The following is a 22306-nucleotide window of genomic DNA, read 5'->3' as shown; positions in this document are numbered from 1 at the left end:
CCTCTGCAGTGATTGCCTGCCTGTGGTTGCTGCCGGTTTGTGACGATCCAACAGAAGTAAACCTGTTAATGCTGTTTTTTGGAAATATCAGATACACAGATATTTCCTTAAAGAGGAAATGCATTGCAATCATCCCTCCCTGCTCCCCTCCAAGAAGAATGAAGCTAGCCAGTCCCTTGAATAAAGGGAAGTCAGAATGCCCAAAATGAGAAGGGAGAAGGAAACAAGAGTTCCATTCTGCCAAGGTCCATTCAGCATGACCAGTCTTTCCTTGTAACCTGCACCCCCTCTCCCCAACTGTCTGAAACACAGCTCGGCAGAGAGCAGTGACCCCGAGGCCCACATTGTCAATGCCATGGCAGGGTTAACAGGTTTTCTTCTGTGAGATCTTCACAAACTGGCAGCAACCACAGGCAATTACTGCAGAGGAGGAGCCTTTTCTAGTCTGGCTTGTAACATTTCACTCCAAGCTTGTTATAATTCACAGCCCCAAACCAGGAAGTGCTCTTTAAGATGAACCAAAGACAAAAGCAATCCGGCCTCCTGCAAACAAAATTCAACAGCCTCCTGAAAGGCAATGGGGTTTAAATTTAGGACTGTTCTTGGGTTTTGATTGGAACCCAAGACTTGTTCCACATGAAACATCATTGCACTTTCAAAACTACCCCCCACCGCACCCCAAAGTAAAGCCGCATAAAACATACCCAGGCCCGTGTGTGTACACACACACACACACACTCTCACAACACACACTCACAACACACGGAGTCACACATAGACCAATTTGTTTCTGCAATCCGCTTCCTTATCCAGAGGGTCCAGGCCCCGGGCCATCTGAGTTGGTAAATTCTCCTCCTAGTTAACTCAGAGCAGATTGCAGAAATGCTGTCTAATTCTTGAGATTCTTAGGGAGGGGGGCTTGAGCTGTAGACGGGGCCACGCCCCGGTTCCGCTCTCCTTGCACAACTGCAAGTCAAGTCTAGGCAAGTCGGGGGAAGAACCCCGCCATCTCCAGCCCCTCCTCTCTGCGACCCACTGGGGCACCAAGGCGACCTCGGGTAGGGTGGGGTGTCCCTGGGAGAAGATACGGGACCCAGGGTGTGAGCTGCAAACAGGGAGCCCCGGGCCGCTGCCGCCCGGGCGCTGCCAACTGCAGGCAGGAAGGGGAGGGCCCTGCCCGGCGAAGGGGAGCTCCCGCGGGTCGGGGCTGGGTCGGAAAAGCTGCCTCACAGGCGCGCCCGCCAGCCCCTCCGCGCCCTCGCTCCCTCCCAGCGCTCCCCGGCTTGGGCCTCCCTTCCAGGCTCCGCCGCGCCCCGGAGGCAGCGCTCGCACCGGCCTCGCCATGTCCCAGCCGGGCCCGAAGCCCGCCGCCTCCCCGCGGCCCCGGCGCGCTGCCCGCCACACCCAGGAGGTGAGTGGCGCTCCTACCGCCGGGCTTGAGCGCGGGGAGGATCTCGGGGCCCCCCGAAGCCTCGGGTCCACCTCCAGAGGGGGGTTAACCTTCCTGGCCTTCTGTCCCTGGGCGCCACCCCTCCCGGGCCCGGAGAAACATCTGGAGAGAGAGGGGTGTGGACTCAAACCTGCCCCTGGGCAGGTGACCGGAGGGGCCCGCGGATGGCCCTGGGTCCCGGCCAAGTGCACTTGGCGCGGCGCAAGCCACATTAGAGTGGGCTTCCGTGGCGGCTCAGCTGGTGAAGAATCCGCCTACAATGCGGGAGACCTGGGCTCGATCCCTGGGTTGGGAAGATCCCCTGGAGAAGGGAACTGGCTGCCCACTCCGGTATCCTGGCCTGGAGAATTCCCTGCACTGGATAGTCCATGGAGTGGCAGAGTCAGGACACGACTGAGCGACTTTTGCTCACTTGCCACTCATGCGTTGGGAAAAATTGGTGGATGAGACAGGGGTGGGTGAGAAGCGGATAAGGGTAAAAGGAGAATGAAGTTCATTTGGGACCCCCCGGGATTCCGGAGTCTGTAGGACAGTTCAGCAGAAAAGTCGGGTCTTCCGCGTCCAGTCAGGGCTGCAGGGCGTGGCTGCCTGGAGCAATAACACTTCTCCCCTAAGCAGCTTTGAGCCAAACCGGCAGGGCGGGGCGGGGCGGGGCGAGGGCGGGTCAGCCGGAGGGGCGGGGTCTGGGTAGGCCCCGCCCAGCTGTCTTGCCCACCCCCTGACAGCCGTGGGGCTTACAGAGTTAGTCCCAGTCAGGTCTGCGGCAGGTGGAGTGCGAGCCGGCGGCCCTTTGCTGCGCTGCACCTGTGTCCTCGCCGGGTCCCTCGCTGCGCCTCTCTCGGAGCACATCCATCGTCGCCATGGCATTTGCAAGCTGGTGGTACAAGACGGTAAATAGGAGTGATCGTCCCTGGGCAGGACTGGGGAGGGAATGTGCTCTGTCTTCCTGGGCTGTAGGCGAGGTCACTGTTCAGATTTTCGGGCGAGGGTTGGGGAGCAGGTTGTGACCTCCTCTCAGACCTTCAGGGGAGGCTCCGGGAGAGGCTGAGACCCACCCTGCTGTGGTATGTGGGAGCCAGCTCGGACGTACACGTGCTAGTCGGCGTGAGTTCAGGCTCACAAGTTGAATGGCATAGGGATTGTTGCTGGACGAATTCTGCCCTCGGACGCGGATTCCTGGATGAACGCGGACTCAGAAAGTGCTCAGCTCTAGAGTTTGTTTTTAACTCATAAGTAAAGCGCAAAACTTTCAGAGGCGTGTTGTTGGGCGTGTATTTTCCAGCGCAAAGTAGACAGGTAACCAAGATAGTGGGGTGGGGCAAGGAGAAAAATCCCAAAACTCCAAGGAACATAAACAACTGAGATCAAGACCCTTGTTGAGAATGAGAGAGAGAGAGGGAGACTCTATACTTTATTGCTTGGAATCGGGGGCAAAGATGTTCCATTTATTTAATGCACTGAATGCTTGTCCAACCATGTAAGTGTGATATCCAGTCAAGCTGGTACTTGTAATGTTTTGAACCAGGAAGCATGCTTTAATATTAGGATGCTTTCCAAAATAATAACAATACACATAAGTCTTGTTGACAGAAAGGATACAAATATTTATATCCCATTGATTTATGATGAGAGTTGGAAAAAAAAAAGTATGCCCTCCTCTTTCATCATGTGGTACTGGGAACAGCAAGAGTGTTGTAATCAGACACTCTTTAGAGGGAAACCTTGTACTGGAATCAGTAAAATGTCCCTTTTCATCCAGTGGCCATTCACTGAGCATCTACTATGTGTCAGACTCAGTATTAGCCTCCAAGTGGAAAATGAGACAGAATTCTTGTTCTCTTTTTTCAACCGGTTTCCACATCTATAAAACGAGGGTGATAATAGGTACCATATAAGGGTTGCTGAAGACTTAATTCCTGAATAAAAGTACCATACCCATACATTGCTGCTGCTGCTGCTGCTGCTAAGTCGCTTCAGTCGTGTCCGACTCTGTGCGACCCCATAGACGGAAGCCCACCAGGCTTCCCCGTCCCTGGGATTCTCCAGGCAAGAACACTGGAGAAAATATACACACACAGAAGACCATCTATAATCCCTTAAAGACCCGTGGAGCCAATTTATATATGTGTATACACACATATATATGATTTATATTATATGCTATTAAATATAACATTTATGCAGTTTATTAATACAAAAATTTTATACAAAAACACGATATAATGCATATCTGCTTATATGTATATCATGCTTCAGTAAGTCCTATAATTAAAAAGTCTTTACTGAGATCCTTTAATTACTGAAAAAGATTGTGAATGAGCTAACTTTAAAAATTTAGGCAGAATAAGGTAAAATAATTGAAGGGTGTATCTTTTGTTTTGTTTTGTTTAAGGAATTGCCACCTATAAAGCTAATCAAAGAAATGCTTCAGTATATATTTTCCCAGTGAATACCATCAGTATTATGGATCTGATCTTTTGAAGAACTATGTGGTTTTAGTTAAAAAAAAAACAAACAAAAAATTGGCTGACACCAGTAATCATATTCCTGAGTCATAAGTTGACTCTATTAGACTGTGTTAATTAAAGATGTTTCTTAGCCTAATCAGACCTATTGGTCCAATGGCAGAGTCATCTAGGAGTGCAGTCATTTGGGAGGCCCTGTCATTGTGACCAGCCTGGAAAGAGTGTCACAAACCTTCCCTGGCAGGACAGACCAGTTGGCTGCAGTGACTTTTAAGAGTAAGGAATGTAAATTATAGATTCTGCAAAAAGGGCACAGCACCACCACCTTCTGCCTCGCCCCCAACCCGCCCCTCAACCCATCCCCCGCCTCCGTCTCTGAATTGGTTTGCTTCCCATTGCAGATAAGACTTAAGAGTACACCTAATGATATTATTCTTTAATCCATTTTGATACTTCCCAGAAATTTAATTGTATAAATACTTTTTAAAGAATGACGTAGCTTGCCACTGGTGGTATAAATGGTGGGTGGCCACTTGAGGTTCCCAGGTGAACTAGTGGGTAATTAGTTCTGAGTAGACTGTCTCAATGGAGTATAAAACCTCTAAGCAAACCGTCTTTGTTTTGTTTTTTCCTTGAGGTTTTAAAAAAAATTTTATTGTGGTAACATACAGCAAATGTGCCGTCTTTACCATTTATAGCTGTAAAGTTCAGTGGAAGTAAATATTCATAATTCTTGTGTGACTGTCACTACCATCTAGCTTCAGAACAATTTTTATCTTGCAGAACTGGGACTCTATACCCATTAAACAATAAATTCTCATTCAATTTTCATATCTACATTTAAACGCATGGTACTATATTCCAGTATCTGTGTTCCTTATCATTCTTATTGTATTATGAAAGCATTTAACCTGAAATGTACCCTTTTAACAAATTTTTAAGTATACAGTGCATTATTTTTCACTGTAGGTACAATATTGTACAGCAGATCTCTAGAGCTTATTCATTTTCCTTGACCAAAACTTTATGCCTGTTGATCAGTAACTCTGAATTCTCCTCTCCCCTCAGTCCCTGGCAGCCATCATTCTACTTTCTGTCTCTATGATTTTGACTATCCTAGGCACCTCACATCCATGGAGTTTTATAGTATATGCCTTTTTGTGACTGGCTTATTTCACTGGACTTCCCTGGTGGCTCAGATGGTAAAGCGTCTGCCTACAATGCGGGAGACCCGAGTTCGATCCCTGGGTTGGGAAGATCCCCTGGAGAAGGAAATGGCAATCCACTCCAGTATTCTTGCCTGGAAAACCCCATGGACAGAGGACCCTCATAGGCTACAGTCCATGGGGTTACAAACAGTCAGACAGGACTGAGAGCCTTCGCTAATCCCCTCAAGATTCATCCATGTTAAAGCATATATCAAAATTTTCTTCCTTTTAAGGCTGAAATACACACACACACACACACACACACACACAGAGTATTGTGCTCATCCATACAACTACTGTGGAAAACAGTAAGGTGGTTCCTCAAAAAACGGCCATCCACGGAAGCAACCCAAGTATACTTGATGACGTCGCTCAGGTCCTGTAGGCTCTGTTTGTCGTTGCTCTATTAGTCACTCAGTCGTGTCTGACTCTTTGCAACCTCATGGACTGTAGTCCGCCAGGCTCCTCTGTCCACTGGATTCTCCAGGCAAGAATCCTGGAGTGGGTTGCCATGTCCTCCTCCAGGGGATCTTCAACCCAGGGATCAAACCTAGATCTCCTGCATTGCAGGCAGATTCTTTACCATCTGAGCCACCTGGGGCTCTATTTACTTTAATCATTTTCCTTTCTGTTCCTCAGACTCTATAATTTCAGTTGTCCTATTTTTGATTGCAATGATTCTTTCTTCAGCCTCCTCAAGTCTGCCTTTGAATCCCTCTAGTGATTTTTTTCATTTCAGTTGTTATATGTCTCCACTCTAGAATTTTTTTTTTGGTTTCTTTTTAGATGATCTATTTTTTATTGGTATTTCCATTTTGTTTATGCATTGGTTTCTTGACTGTCTCCACACTTGCTTTAGTTCTTTGAGCATCTTTGAGGCAGTTGTTTTAAAGTTTTTATCTAGTGTATCTACTATCAGCTCTTAGGGACAGTTTCTGTTTTTTATTTGTTTTTTGTTTTTCCCCTTGATTGGGCAATACATCTCTGTTTCTTTGCATGCTTTGTGATTTCTTTTTTTTTTTTTTTTTTTTGGTTGAAAACTGGACATTTGAATCATTGAAAGTTTTGGAAATCAAATTCTCCTCTTTCCCTAGGGTTTGCTGTTTTGTTTTTGATAATGATGGGATCTTTTTGTGCCAAGGTTCAGCCAAAAGTGTACACTGAAGAGCTTCTCAGGTCTTTTCTGATTCTGCACCTTTCCCTGGGCGTGAGCAATCTGTGATCAGAATACAGATCTGCAATATTTGGAGGGCAGAGTCCTTTTGCATGCTCCAGGGCACACTTGCATGAGCTGTGTGCGCACACTTGCTGTGAGTTGTGTGTGCTCAGTCACTCAGTCCTGTCTGACTCTTTGCGACCCCATGGACTACAGCCCGCTCAGCTCCTCTGACAACTGGATTTTCCAGGCAAGAATACTGGAGTGGGTTGCCATTTCCTCCTCCAGGAGATCTTCCCAACCCAGAGATCAAACCCATGTCTCCTGAGTCTTCTTTACCCCTGAGCCACCTGAGCTGTGAATTGGGGACGAGGAATGGGCAGCTGCTGCTGAGCAGAGCTAAAATGGATGCAAATTAACCAAAGCTTACCATTTAAATGTTCCCCTGGAAGTTGCAAGTCTTTGATAGACTCCAGAACTTCACAGTAGTTACATCAGACAGATTCTGCCAGGGAGAATTTGTTCCAGGTCAGGGGATGGATTCCTGGTACCTCTTACTTCATCTTCCCAGAATCTTCCCTTTAAACTGTTTTAAGGATTGAAATCCTGTTAATGTGATTCTAAACCTCTATTCTTCAAGTTGTCTCCTTTTCTTTTCATAAAAAATGACCCAGAAAGCTTTGCAGCTACCATAAAGAAAAAATATCCAGTGTCTTTCACTTAAGAGAAGTGTGAAATTACTTGATCCAATGAGTACCATCTATGTAAGTTGCTTCCTCAGATGGGAGCGTCATTTAACTCCAGAAAAAAAAGGGTCTATGGTTAGTTTTCCTAAAATTTATGGAATTCCTTCTGACTCTGGAGAACTTACAGAATATAAAAGTGCTTTGGTAAAGGCCAAAGATGTTCACAGTTGCTTATTGCCCACCTACTATGTGTCATGTGTTGAACAGGGTGCCCTGGACACAAAAATTGTGCTGATGGTCCATTCCTGGTCTTCTCTTGCATTTCTCATAGATAAAAATCACAAGCACAGCCTAAAGACTAGTGCAAAAGTAGCAGAGTAGCTATTGAAATTCTCATGGCGTCGTCTTTGACTCAGAGGAAATTAAAAAAGCCTTACTACAGTGGAACCCCTAAGCTAAACAAGGCAGAAAGGCAATCAATGTTACTTCTGAAAACTGGGCAAAAAGAAGGTGCGCCCTTACACTGCCACCTGGGCATATCCACCAGAATGTTAAAATGTTAGAGAAAAGCAAACGGAGTTCAGGTAAACATGAGGATTTCAGAATTATACATATGCTGCTGCTGCTAAGTCGCTTCAGTCGTGTCCGACTCTGTGTGACCCCATAGACGGCAACCCACCAGGCTCCCCCATCCCTGGGATTCTCCAGGCAAGAACACTGGAGTGGGTTGCCATTTCCTTCTCCAATGCATGAAAGTGAAAAGTGAAAGGGAAGTCGTTCAGTCGTGTCCGACTCTTTGCGACCCCATGGACTGCAGCCTATCAGGCTCCTCCGTCCATGGGATTTACCAGGCAAGAGTACTAGAGTGGGGTGCCATTGCCTTCTCCGTATACATGTGCATTTAAACCTTAATTTGCATCTTCTTTTATATGAGAACCCCAAAGAAGCTTATCCTGTATTTCTATGGTTTAATAACAAATGTTTTCAGAGAAGCAGAAAGATACCATGCATCACACCTTTCATTTCCTTTCTTTAAATAATTATTCCCCCTATAAAACCTAGCACACAGCAGCTGCTCACTGATTATTTTTTTAGTAAATGATTTCTTCCTCTCATACTAGCCTTCTCCATTATTTTGGGGTTTTCATAATTGCTGCTGAGTCACTTCAGTCATGTCTGACTCTGTGCGACCCTATAGACGGCAGCCCACCAGGTTCCCCCGTCCCTGGGATTCTCCAGGCAAGAACACTGGAGTGGGTTGCCATTTCCTTCTCCAATGCATGAAAGTGAAAAGTGAAAGTGAAGTCGCTCAGTCGTGTCCGACCCTCAGTGACCCCATGGACTGCAGCCTAGGAGGCTCCTCAGTCCATGGGATTTTCCAGGCAAGAGTACTGGAGTGGGGTGCAAGCAAGTAAAAACGGCTAGGATATTCCCTTTGTGTGACTCTGTTGTGGTTCAGTTGCTAAGTTGTATCCAACTCTTTTGCAGCCCCATGGATTGCAGCCTGCCAGGCTCCTCTCTCTGTGGGATTTCCCAGGCAGGAATTCTGGAGTGGGTTGCCATTTCCTTCTCCAGGGGAATCATCCCTTCCCAGGGATCGAACCCATGTCTCCTGCATTGGCAGGTGGATTCTTTGCTACTGAGCCTCCAGGAAAACCCTTTGTGTAACTTTAGGGAGATACAAGCTCTTAAGAAGACTCAAAAAATTTTTAAACTTTTTTTTTAGCACAGAGGCAGAGAGAATAATATAACACCCTCCTCTTGTACCCATCACCTTCTATAATTATCAACGTAACATTGTGCCTATCCTGCCTTATCTATCTTACTAGAAGCCCTACCAACACACACACACCCCACACCCTTGAAGTATTTTATAGCATGGGAATTGCACAATAAGTGCTATCCCTGTGACCAGCTTGGTGTTTGTTGTTTGACAAACTGAGTTCTCTGTTCCCTGTGTACTTTGTTTCCTCATCTGTACTATGGAAATGTGAGACTAATGTAACACAGTGTTGTGAGGTAGGCAAAGTACTAAACATAAACTTAGCGGATGACTCTCGTTCCTTTGTACTTACGGCCAGTTAAAATCTACATTCCCTGCTATATTATTTATAGCCTTAGAAAATGAAAGCTTAAACCTTTGTTTCTTCTCATATCATTTTATTGTCTCATAATTCAGCATGCCAGTGAAAAAGAAGGGAGTGAAATGACCTTTATTGTGTTCTTAAAATGAATGAGCCAATGGACCAGACTCCTCATTAACAGTGGACCGGGCTCCTCCTCACTTGTTTTGTACGTAAGCCAGCCCCTGGGGTAGGCATCATGACCTGCATTTTACAAGGAGAAAACAGAAAGTTTAAATTATTGGCTCAAAGTCTCATAGCATTTCAGACCCACATTCTTCCTGTCTTATCCGAGTTTGGGGAATGGAATGGAATGCAGGGAGCTGGTTGCTAGGTAACAGAAAAGGCCGGAAAGCCAACTGGGGGTGGATGAGGCAACACAGGGGTTAGAAATCTAGGAAGCTGCTGCCATTCCTAGACTGGAGGAGAAGCAGGATCACCTTGCAGAAGCTGAAACCACTGCTGGCCTGTCCTGCAGGAGGCTCCCATGGAGGCAGCCATCACACATTCCTGCTACACCAAGTGACCGGGGTCAGGGCAGGGAGTCCACCCTAGGGCAAGCAGGTCCACTTCGGTCTGCACCAGGGAGCCTGTTTTAAAGCAAAACCAGCTTTCCATCCTGAGCCTTATGTTTGTTTGCTGAACAGTCTTGTTTTAGAAAGCAGAATACATGCAAAAATAGATTTTTAAGGGACTTTGCAGGAAATCCAATTTGCATATTGTCTCTTAATTTTTCAAGCTATTCTTTTTTTCAGCTTTAAAAAATGTCTTTTACCTAGTCTACTAACCTGAAAAGAGCAAAAGTACTTCTCAAGGAATGTTTGGAGGTTTGTGGAAACGCAGTCATCAGTCAAGAATTGTTTGTCGGACCGCTGCCACAGTACTAGGAAAAAAAATGTAATCTACCATCTGGTTGAGCAGGCAAAATACACATTTATGAAGTAATCAGTGAGCAGGAGCATATATAATAAAGTGCTGATTGGTTTGCTTTACTAAGAAAATAGAGACTTACATGCAACATGAAGATCTGACGTGCCATTAGCAGGACAAGGCTCAGAACTAGTCAGGAAATGCTAGGTTGAACACAGGGCACTGGGTTCCTGCCTTGAGCATTCGGTTTACCCAGGAGGCCCTGAGCTGCCCTGGCCTGTCTGACTTGGGGAAGCTCCCTTGGGTGCTGACTCAGTGGGGTGATTGGAGGAGTAGAAACCTCCATTTCCTGACACGGTGCCCACAGAGCTCCTCTCCAAGCAGTGGTTTCAGTCCTAGCCGGGTGTTAGTTTCAGCTGGGGAAGTTCAGGGATGTACATCTGTCCCCAGCATCACCCTGGATAAACTAAATCTGAATCCCCGGACTCTAGCTTAAGTGTTTTCAAAAGTGCTTGGACACTTGTGACCTGCACTGAAAGATGAGTTGTTGTTCGGTCACTGAGTCTTGTCTGACTCTTTTTGACACCATGGACTGCCCCACACTAGGCTTCCCTGTCCTTCACCATCTCCCTGAGTTTGTTCAGGCTCATGTCCGCTGAGTCAATGATGCCATCCAATCATCTCATCCTCTGTCTCCCACTTCTCCTCCCCTAAGTCCTTCCCAGCATCAGGGTCTTTTCCAATGAGTTGGCCAAAGTACTGGAGCTTCAGCTTTAACATCAACCCTTCCAATGAATATTCAGGGTTGGTTTCCTCTAGGATTTACTGGTTGGAATCTCCTTGCAGTCCAAGGGACTCTCAAGAGTCTTCAACACCACAGTTCAAAAGCATCTATTCTTTGGCGCACAGCCTTCTTTATGGTCCAACTCTCACATCTGTACATGACTACTGGAAAAACCGTTGCTTTGACTATACAGACCTTTGTCAGAAAGGTAATGTCTTTGCTTTTTAATATGCTGTCTAGTTTGGTCATAGCTTTTCTTTCAAGGAGCAAGTGTCTTTTAATTTCATGGCTGCAGTCACCATCTGCAGTGATTTTGGAGCCCCCCAAAATAAAATCTGTCACTGTTACCATTTTTCCCCGTCTATTTGCCATGAAGTGATGGAGCCGGATGCCAAATTTTAGTTTTTTCGGATGTTGAATTTTAAGTCAACTTTCTCACTCTCCTCTTTCACCTTCGTCAAAAGACTCTTTAGTTTCTCTTTGCTTTCTGCCATTAGTGGAGTCATCTGCACATCTGAGGTTATTGGTATTTCTCCCGACAACCTTGATTTCAGCTTGCGATTCATCCAGCCTGGTATTTCACATGATGTACTCTGCATATAAGTTAAATAAGCAGGGTGACATTATACAGCCTTGACGTACTCCTTTCCCAGTTTTGAACCAGTCCATTGTTCCATGTCCAGTTTTAACCATTGCTTCTTGACCTGCATACATGTTTCTCGGAGGTCAGGTAAGATGGTCTGGTATTCCCATCTCTTTGATATGCTGTCCAGGTTTGTCGTAGCTTTTCTTCCATGGAGCAACCCACAGCTAAATGAAGGCTTTTTGATCCTTAGGGAGCACCCCTACCCCACCCTCCCCAGCAAGCCTTTGTCTCTGTGTGCCGCAGTGGTGCAGGGAGGGAGCTAAGCGGTGTGCACCAGGAGGGCCACCTCCAGAGGGCCCTGGGATTTCCTATCATTACTTCTTGATTTTGCCGCAGTTGCCACTGGACATGCAAACATTGATCTCTTTCAGCATTCCCCAAATTGCAGAAGGAAGATCTTCTAGCTGTTTTCACATAATCTTTATTATTTTCTTAAACAGCTTTATTTGGATATAATTCATAATTTACCCTTTAAAACATACAATTCAGTATTTTTAATATTTTAATACTTTCTTATTGAAAGTGAAAGTGAAAGTTGCTCAGTCATGTCCGACTCTTTTCAACCCCATGGGCTATACAGTCCATGGAATTCTCCAGGCCAAAATACTGGAGTGTGTAGCCTTTCCCTTCTCCAGGGGATCTTCCCCACCCAGGGATTGAACTTAGGTCTCCTGCATTGCTGGCGGATTCTTTACCAGCTGAGCCACAAGGGAAGCCCCATTTTATTATTAACTCAGTATTATTATTTTATTAGTACTGAGTACAGAGTTGTCCAAGCATCACTTTAAGGTCATTTTACAATGTTTTTGTCACCCCTAAATGAAACTCAGTACCTTTTTGGGGGGGTTTTAAATCTAACAGAGGCATTTCAGAAGCACACTAACTTTTGATGCTCTTTCACAGCTGAGCTTAGGCTTGCAGAAGCTCAATTTTTGTCTGTCTTCCTTCTCTTCTAATATGTGTACAAGTTTGAGCTTCAGCTCATCCTGTGACACATACCCTTGTTTCTGAGTGTGTCAGGGTGTATCTGGGTTGCCCGGGAGGCGACCCCAAATGCTGCAGAGCCAAAGCCTGGCGCTGGCATACGTCCTTAGCTGGGTGGGAGCACAGTGCCAAGCTTCATGGCTCCTTGTTCCTGTTGATTTCCTGAGACGTTTGTGAGATTGCTAGGGCAGAAAATTGTATGCATATTAATGCTGTCTTCTAGAATGAGGACAAAGGACAGCTATGCTTACTAAATATATAGCGATGCCAGGAGGTGGAAACAGGTCGCAAAATTCTTTTTGAAGCAAGACCAAAAAACCCTTTATCTGATATTTTCTCTGCCTCTTAACTCCTGTCACTCTTGTTCTTTCGCGTGTTTTCATCTTAGCTCCTGGCTTCCGGGGCCGTATCCTCCTAGTGAAATGTCTCCTACTTTAGGACCGGCGTCCTGCACTTCCTGTCTTTGCTCCCGTCCAGCTCCTAAAACATCCTAAAACAGGATGACACTTTGGTATTGTGTGTCTGATTAATTTCATTAAAAAAAAAAGAACAGTTTTAGAATAGGAAGGTTTTATCTGGGTTTTGTTGATTTTTTTTTGAGTTGTTTTCCTTTTAGAGCATTGGATTGAGACTTTCTTGACGGGCATCAAAAGTTTTCAGCTAGCTTAACTAGCCCAGCCTCTGGCCTCCAGACTATAACCCACACATGTAGCTGACATGTAGTGTGACTGAGGAGGATCTCACGTTTCACATCCTATTTCTTTATCAATAAAATGAGCTGCCAGTTATGTCTCTTTTTTACTGCTATATCAGTCAAGGAGACCACAGAGAGGAAATGCCCAGTGCTGGGCTCATAAAGGAGATGCTTAGAACATGTTAGTTTCTTTCCACTCTTATAGAAAAGTCCTTCCTGGATATTTCAGGTTTGTGGTTCAGTCCCTTTTCCATGTTTCTCTCAGCTCATCCTGACCCATCAATTACACGTAGTGATAGTAGACAAAGGTTTCTTTCTTCACTCTTTGAGACACTTGCTGCAGGTTCCTAAGCTGGATCAAATCTGAAATATATAATTTCCAAACATTTATTTCATCAGCAGAATGGAAAGTATGTGGAAAGTACACAGTTATTCCATGAATGTAGAAATCAGGCACTTTGAATCTCTCTCAATGAAAAGATATAACTGATTCTGTATCATTAATAAGCTACTGAATGGGGTTCCCTGGTGACTCAGATGGTAAAGAATCCGCCTGCAGTGTGGGAGACCTGGGTTCGATCCCTGGGTTGGGAAGATCCCCTGAAGGAGGGCATGGCAACCCACTCCAGTATTCTTGCCTGGAGAATTCCATGGACAGAGGAGCCTGGCGGGTTACAGTCCATTGGATTGCAAAGAGCTGGACACGACTTAGCGACTAAGCACAGCACAGCACCATCTACTGAATATGAAAAAGCACCAAGAAATGGTCAGGGCAATGATTCACTTATAAAGTTTCCATTTACTGGAAATTGAATGGCATTAGGTAATTCTTATTAATTCTGTTAGAGTTTTGTTAGAGTGAGGATGTATTGTAATTATAGAGGAAAAAGTCCTCAGTTTAAGGACATGCTTGATAAAATGTTTAGGGGTAAAGTCTCAGGATATCTACAATTTACTTTCAAATGCTGGTACATATGCAAATATCTGTAGATTATGTGTCTGTCCATAATATATGATGAGATATCAGTATATGGCAACAATTGTTAATAGTTGTTGACTCTCAGTGATGGGACTATGGATATTTTTCTTTCAACTTTTCTGTATGTTAGAAAATTTTTATAATAAAAAGCCAGGTTAAAAAAACTAGAAAAAATATAATCCTGATAGTTACTAAAAATGTCATTTCACTATGTGATTTTTATTTATATTATTATACTTACTCTATTGAGAGCAAATCTTTCTTTTGAAGTTAAAAAATGACAATTCTTATAGTACATAATTTTTATAATTTGTCATTACAATTCAACATTTTAAAAAGCATTTTCTTTTTTAAAACCTCATTTTGTAAAACATATATTTATAATAGACATTTTAAGCAAAAAAAAAAGCATTTGTTATATATTTATATATATATATATCCCTCTCAAACTATTATTTGGAAACTATGTAATTGTGAGAGATTTTGAGCATTTCAGTGGAAGCAAGTAACTGATGATGTTGGTTAATCTGGAGGACTGCAATTTTGAAATACCAGGGAATCAACTTTATAAACGTTTTATAGTAAGATATCTATCTACTTTTATTTTAAAGAGAAAAGGCTGTCTGCATGTTCACTGTAGGGTAAATCATAATGTATGTTTGCCACCTGAGCAAGAACCAAAATGGGACCTTGCGGAGAGCATGGAGCCTTGCCCAAGACAAGAGGGAGTTGTGTGTCTGTATTCTCATTTCTAAAATGGGACTTCACACGTGGTGCTAGTGCACAGCATCCGCCTGCCAATGCAGAAGACTCAAGAGATGTGGGTTCAGTCCCTGGGTTGGGAAGATCCCCTGGAGGAGGAAATGGCAACCCACTCCAGTATTCCTGCCTGAAGAATCCCATGGAGAGAGGAGCCTGGTGGGCTACAGACTGTGGGGTCACAAAGAGTGGGACACGACTGAGCGAGTAAGCACATTTCTAAAATGGAGTAATCATACTTCCTAAAAGTAAATGAGGCTGTATATTCAGTGTGTATGCTCAAACAGTGGATATTTTTGTGACTAGATATTACCTATATCTAATCTGAAAAATATATAGAATTGGTGATAAAAATGAATTTGATATCATGGTTCTAAATTTACCAGTTCTGAAAGGAGACAAATTGAATAAATTTGTGTCATGTTAGACCCATCCCTCTCAAATTCTCTCTCCAAACACTGAATAATTCTTCTCATTTGTTCACCTGTTATTCTTAAAACTTATCAATGGCCATCTAGCTCTGACATATATATGTGGACTTTTAAATGGCTCTTGTTTTTTCAAGATTCATTAATTACTCAATAGCTATTGCTCTCAAATGTGGACAAACTCTTTTTTTTAAAAAAAACACACACCACATCTTCTTTATTCATCATCTGTTGATGGATACAGGTTGCTTCCATGTCTTGACAATTGTAAACAATGTTGTAAATGTAAATATGAACATTTTTGTTGTTGCTAGGTTGTGTCCAACTCTTTTGTGACCCTATGGAATATAGCCCGCTATACTCCTCTGTGTGTGCTTCCCTTGTACCTCAGTTGGTAAAGAATCTTCCTGCAATGCAGGAGATCTGGGTTCAAGTCCTGGGTCAGGAAGATCCCCTGGAGAAGGAAATGGCAACCTGCTCCATTATTGCCTGGAGAATCCCATGGACAGAGGAGCCTGGTGGGCTATAGTCCATGGGGTCGCATGAGCAGGACACACCTTAGTGACTAAACCACCACCCCCTCCTCTGTCCATGAAGTTTCCCAGGCATGAATACTGGAGTAGGTTGCCATTTCCTTCTCCAGGGGTGGGCAAACTCTTGACTAGGTCATCTGGGTGAAACAAGCCCTGTAGAGAGCTTCATTTGCCAAGCTACTGCAGTCTGCCTGCTTTTCTGTGGGCAGAAATTCATGAGAGGTTTCTGTTTGGGGGAAATTTTCCATTTGTGAAAGTGATTTATTTATAGTTTTTATACAAAGAACTACTGCACATGTCTAATATTGCTTAGCCTTTCTATTTTACAAAAATATCTGTTGATATGATTTAAAGAAATATTATCTTGTTTCATTTATCATAGTATGTGTGGTGTAGTTGCTAAGTCATGTCCAACTCTTTTGATCCCATAGAGTATAGCCCACCAGGCTCCTCTGTCCACTGGATTTCCCAAGCAAGGATACTGGAGTGGGTTGCCATTTCTTTTTCCAGGGGATCTTTCCAACCCAGGGATCAAACCCAGGTCTCCTGCGTTGCAGGCAGATTCTTTACCGACTGAGCCATCGGGGAAGCTCTTATCATAATATAGAGACAATAGATTTGCTGTCAGAAAACCAGCTTTGCAAGCTTTTCTCATTTACTGGGTGTATGTTTTTGTGAAAAGCACATCACATGACTTTTATTCTTGATTTTTTTTAATCCATGAAATCACATGAGGATCTTTTTTTGTATCAGATAAAAATATATATGAAAGTTCCTTGTAAGTAATAAAAATGATAAACATTACTATTATTACTGTTATTGCCATTCTTTTTAATTTGAATAACTTGAGTGACATGCATATCCAGGTTTTGATTCCACTTTAGGGAACATGATGGGGTTTTATGTTTCAACGTAACTAAAGATGATTGGGCTAAGACCCAATAGTGAGCTTTTCATTTTCTTATATTTAGGCTCCTTTTCCCACTTTCTTGCATATCCCACTTGTATAAGAAATAAAATAATTCTTTGTCCCTAATTTTCAGGAACATAAAATATTTTCATTTCTCAAAAAAATTCAAGAATGAGAACTTCCCTGATGGTCCAGTGGTTGGGAGTCTGCCTTCCAGTGCAGGGGGTGAGGGTTTGATCTCTGATGGGGGAACTAAGATCCCACATGCTGTGGGGCAACTAAGCACCATCCCAGCAACTAGAGAGGCCACACACCTCACCTGAGACCCAATGCCACCAAAAATAAATAAAATAAATATTTTTTAAAAAAATACAATAATCTTCATGGCTTCTTTTATCTTATCAAACCAAATAGCGTATAAACTACTTGACACTTTTATATACCACATAAAAATACTTCCTTGCCAACGCAGGAGATGTCAGAGAAACATGCGAATTGGCTCCCTGGGTTGGGAAGATCCCCTGGAGGAGGGCATGGCAACCCCCTCCAGTGTTCTTGCCTGGAGAATCCCATGGACAGAGGAGCCTTCCCGGCTGCAGTCCATAGGGTTGCAAAGAGTCAGACATGACTGAAGCAACCCAGCATGCATGCAAAAATACTTCCATTCATCACCAGTGTTCTTGTGAGAAAAATAATTCTGATTTAGGACATAATGAAATTATAAAGCCATAAGTAATGAACGTTGGAGGTATGGTTTTCCCAATGCACACTTTATCTTTCTGTTTTGGTAAGTAGACAGAACTCCAGAGAATTTCCTCCCTTGAGTTTATGCTGAACTGAGGCTTAAGTAATGGCTTCGGCTCAACATGGTCCTCAGACATCTCATCTCCATGAGGAACCAAATGTCGCCTATGCTGGCAATTTGGGCTTTGAAATTCCAGGAGGCATTTTGTAGGAGACGAGATGCCACCTTGGCACCACCATCAGATCTATGTCTGGTTAATTACAGACTTACTTTCTGCATCCCAAATAAATGTCTATAGCTTCCCTTTATTTTTGAAGGCCACCTATGTAGATGGAGAATTATTAACAGTTCTCAGGAGGAAGATTAAAGGTGTCCTTGTTTTTATAGTCTGTGTATTTAGCCCTTTGGGATTAAAGTCACTATTATATAATCTTGCATCACCTGCCTCTATTAAACGTTATCTCTTTTAATATTTTTACAGCATGTCAGTGGAAAAACCAGTGGATCGCCTTCCAAGTCAGGAGAAAAGAAAGGATCAGATGAGGTAATTTCTACAATACTGAATTTTCATTTTCTCCTGTTTTTAAATTGTGAATTCTATCATGAAATAAATAATGAGGTAGCAAATATCTCCTACTAAAATGTTGGCAAATTTAGTTTTAACTAAGAGCTGCTTCAATGCTGTAAGTGGAAATCATTAAAATTAATAAAGTGTTCCTCAGAGAGGAACTATTTCCTCCAGAAATAGTTTTCATTTAGGACAACTCAGTTATTTAGGGTGTTGTCTCTATAGGAATTGGTGAATCTTAACTGTTGTTTTTTTTTTTTTGAACAAAAACATACAGAAGGGAAACCAAATGCTAATGTTGAAAAGGAAATCTTTTTTTATGAGAGTCATCGTGAAAGGAGAACAGTGATAACCTAGACTAAACCAGTCATTCAGGTTCACAAACAAAAGGGAGAGAAAAAGACTATTTTTATTTGGTTCCATCCTGTGGAAATACTAGTGAAAGCAAGCCTCACTTTCAGATGGGTTGTCTTTGAGTCCGTGAATTTCTCCTTTCACTGAACGATACCCCGTTATGTTCACTATCAGCATCGTCTGGTCTCCATGAATGGGTCGTGTGAAAGTGTTAGCCTCTGAGAGGGTCCTAGGCTTGCTTCCTTTTGCTGCTTTTTACATTTTAAATCTCAATGGAATATTCATCTTCATTCACTAGAAATAATTATCATCATTCATCCCAGTTTGTAAAAGAGCCAGGTCCTGAAAGGTACCTGGAAATTTAAAAAGCATAGAGTAACCATTTTGGTTTTTCTCTCTTATTAACATGCTTCCAGAAATCTAGCTTCTCTTTCTGCTTATTTTCTACAGTTTTGAAATAGTCCATATATTTCTGTATATTCAGTATAAAGGGGGCCATTATGACTAGATCTTGCTATGAATTCTGCACGAAGGTTTAGTCCTCAGCTGTCGACTATTGTTTCCATTACCAACACCCAAGTCAATATAATTTAGATTATTTCTTACCATGCAAATCTGCAGTGAATATTTTTGTTTCCATGGAAGAAAGTTTTCTTTACAAAGTAAAAATAAACTTTTATTAAGGTTTTATCCTGGCTCTTAGTTAAATTATTTAAACTTTTTTTCCATGAGAACAAGCCAACTTTTACTAGCACGAAGATCTATGTTCCTAATATCACTCAGTTCCCCTATCAATCCTTCTCTTTAAATATCTTCCCAGATAAGTTATCTAGCAAATAAAGAGACAACTATAGTGTCTCTTTATTGTCCAGATCAGGAAATAATGTTTTTAGATGTTATTCTTTATGTTAATATTAATCAAGTTGAAAACATTTGCACAAGAAAGGAAATCTTCCAGTTCAATCAAGTGGATAGTGACCTAGTTCTAAGAATCCTAGGTCTTAGAGGATTATTCTCAACAATTACGTTTTTATGTGGAAGCTTAAATGTTATGTCTTGAATGTACAGATATCATTCGTTAAGGCAGCAGCTGCTCCCCCAGTGTTAGATCTCTTTTAATATCTGGACTATAAAATGCCTCATTTTCATTTTTATAAAGGGCTTGGGAAAATTGATAAGGAGTCCTGTTATCAGTACAATCAGAGGAGAATTCAAGACTTCTGTGTCTGTGTGACGATTGTGCTTCTTTGAAAGTGAAAGGCTAAGCTTCCGTCTCAGGAGAAGAAAGAAAGAATTTCTCTTTTCTTTATCAGCAGTTGAAGCAAGTCTGACTTTGTTTCATAACACGTCTGGGAAATTCAGATTCACAGCTCTTGCGTTTGTGCCAGAACCTGGTCATCTGGGTCTGTTCTGCTCCACCCCAGCTGGCTGACAGAGAGGAGAGCCAGGCTTTGCCCTGCTCCCGTGACATAAATCACTGCAGAGGTTCAGATAGCCTGAGACTGAAGACTGCTTGTTATCTCGCCAAATTCTTCCCGTATCTATTTGATAGAGTGGACGGATGTGTAAGTTGAATCATCTAGTGGTCTAGTTATATTTCCAATGTGGTCTGTCTCCAAGGAGTCTCTCATTCCGTATGTCGTGGATGACATATTATGGCCCTGGAGACAATTCAAGGAAATCATCCATTAGGCATTATTTTTACTCTATGTTCGTGATTATAAAACCACGTGCAGTCTGGACTTGTCATTTGCCCTGCATACCATCCACAACCAGTTACTATCGTCTTCAGATTACTAGGGAAAGATTTCCTAAAACTGATTTTTTCTCACAAATGCTTTCTTATCTGCTGTTCTGTTGAACAAGAAGTAAGATTAAGAAGCTTATTGGGGGGGTTTGGTTATCTATTTTCAAACTAGCATCTACCTCCAAAGGGTAAACAGCTTGTTGTCCCCAAGCATATGCAAACATACTGGTTAAGCTTCCAAGGACTAAGCCAGGCCTTTGAAATAAAGTCAGTTTGAAAATGTGCTTTCTCTGCTCAGGAGTACTTCTCCAGTGCCTTTCATTTGGAGGTGCAAGAAAAAGGGTACAGAGAAGGGCTTCGGGAAGATTTAACCAGGATTGAAAATGATTAGGATCAGACAAGAACCATTATGATATTGTCATAGGTAAAACTACCTGGGGATGAATGCAGCTGTGTGAATTTCAGAGTTCTTTCTCTTCTGCTGCTGTAAATGGTTTTTACTTATCTTGAATATGACCCCTATACACCCACTAAGTGATCCTAGGATGTCTGCAGTTATTTTAATAGACTATTGCAACTAAAATATCATTTGTCATGTTGCATTTGCAATATAAATGCTTGAGGATGGAGCTGAGTAAGTTTCTTTGAAAATGTATGTTTTGTTTTTTGTGACAATTGTTAAGAACTTAAGTCCTTCTCAGGTGTAGAGGAACTGTAAGACCAAAAGTTGAATGGACTAAAAAAACCAAAGATAAAATGACTACAGAGTAGGAAAGAGAAAAATGAAAACATTTAGCAGCACCTTTAAATACAGTGGAACAAAGTTGTCTTTCCAAACCTGCAATCAAATCTATTTAAAGTGTTTGACTGACACATCTGACCACCCTGGGGGAGTGTGAGCATCTTAGCAGCATATTTCCATGACGTCCTGAGAAATAGAATTTAAGACACATGATGCACACGATCTCACAGAGCCTGTTTTAAGGACTTCAGATTTAATAATGGATATATTTTTATAGGTAAAGAAAGGGAGATGTATAGAGTCTAAACTGTGCCTTGAAGGTATTTGATAAATTCTCTTTACCATAACAGCTTTCGTGGTATTCTTTCCCTCAGTGTGTTTACCTCTCCTGCTTCTAAAGTCCACGAATTACTCCAACATTTTAAAATTTCTTTCTAACATATTTTTTCTCTTGATGAGATTAGTCTTTTTTAATCGCAAAAGTAATATGTACTTGTGAAAAGCAAAAGTATTTACCCCATCTTACCACTTAAGTTATCACGGCTGCTACAAAATTTTGTGTGTACTCTCAAATCATCGTGATAATATTATATGTTCATAGTTATTATATATACTGATTTTTGTAGCTTTTAAATAATGATGCAGCTCTTACATATCATTACTGAAACGTATTTCAATATGTTTCTTCTAAAGAAAATTTAGAAGGTATCAACAATTTTAAAGAAATAAACACTGTCATCTAGAATTCCAGCCCTAGAGAGATGGCCACTATTTCCATCTTTGAGTATTTTCCTTCATATTTTTTCTATGTGTATTCATGTTAGTCACTTAGTCTTGTCCTGCTCTTTGCGATCCCATGGACCACAGTCCACCAGGCTTCTCTGTCTATGGAATTCTCCAGGCAGGAATACTGGGATGGGTAACCATTCCCTTCTCCAGAGGATCTTCCCGACCCAGGGATCGAACCTGGGTATCTTGCATTGCAGGCAGATTCTTTACCATCTGAGGCACCAGGGAAGCCATATTTTATGTTTAAGCTGAGATAACAAAGGAACATTACTAGACTAAAAGGGCCTAGACTAAAGATGATAAACAATGTGCTTTGTGATAGATAAATATTTTCCAATTGAAAGGAGTCATCATTGTGTGTGGCTTTTAAATACATGGGGTTTTCCAGGTGGCGCTAGTGGTAAGAATCTGCCTGCCAAAGCAGGAGATGTAAGAGATGCTGGTCCCACCCGAGTTGGGAAGATCCCCTGGAGGAGGGAATGGCAACCCACTTTAGTGTTCTTGCCTGGAAAATTCCACAGACACGGAGCCCACCAGAGGAGCCTGGTGGGCTACAACCCATGAGGTCGCAAAGAGTCGGACATGACCGAGCGACTAACACTTCCACTTTTAAATACATAGAAAATTGTATTTAAGTACCTTGGCATTTCACATAATATTTAATCTGGTTATTATTTTGTGCTGTG

General features: G+C 42.5%; 1 protein-coding gene across 6 annotated transcripts in view; it reads left to right on the top strand.

The window, feature by feature from the left end:
* Positions 1–1086: 1086 nt before the first annotated feature.
* Positions 1087–22306, top strand: part of CAST (calpastatin) — a 131887-nt gene continuing 110667 nt past the window's right edge. For 2 of the 6 annotated variants that reach the window (XM_044948530.2, XM_025292205.3), the window contains exons 1-2: positions 1088–1411; positions 17902–17964. In XM_044948530.2, the coding sequence (XP_044804465.2) occupies positions 1343–1411; positions 17902–17964 (132 nt within the window). In that variant the 5' untranslated portion in view covers positions 1088–1342. Of the gene's footprint in view, positions 1412–2184; positions 2341–17901; positions 17965–22306 lie in introns of those variants that run through there. The other 4 variants (XM_044948529.2, XM_044948527.2, XM_044948531.2 and 1 more) reach the window with 3 other exon arrangements.

The sequence above is a fragment of the Bubalus bubalis genome, chromosome 9 (genome assembly GCF_019923935.1).
Source record: "Bubalus bubalis isolate 160015118507 breed Murrah chromosome 9, NDDB_SH_1, whole genome shotgun sequence".
Classification (NCBI taxonomy): Eukaryota; Metazoa; Chordata; class Mammalia; order Artiodactyla; family Bovidae; genus Bubalus; species Bubalus bubalis.
The sequence above is the reverse complement of the archived record's forward strand: the minus strand, read 5'-3'. Positions and strand labels throughout refer to the sequence as shown.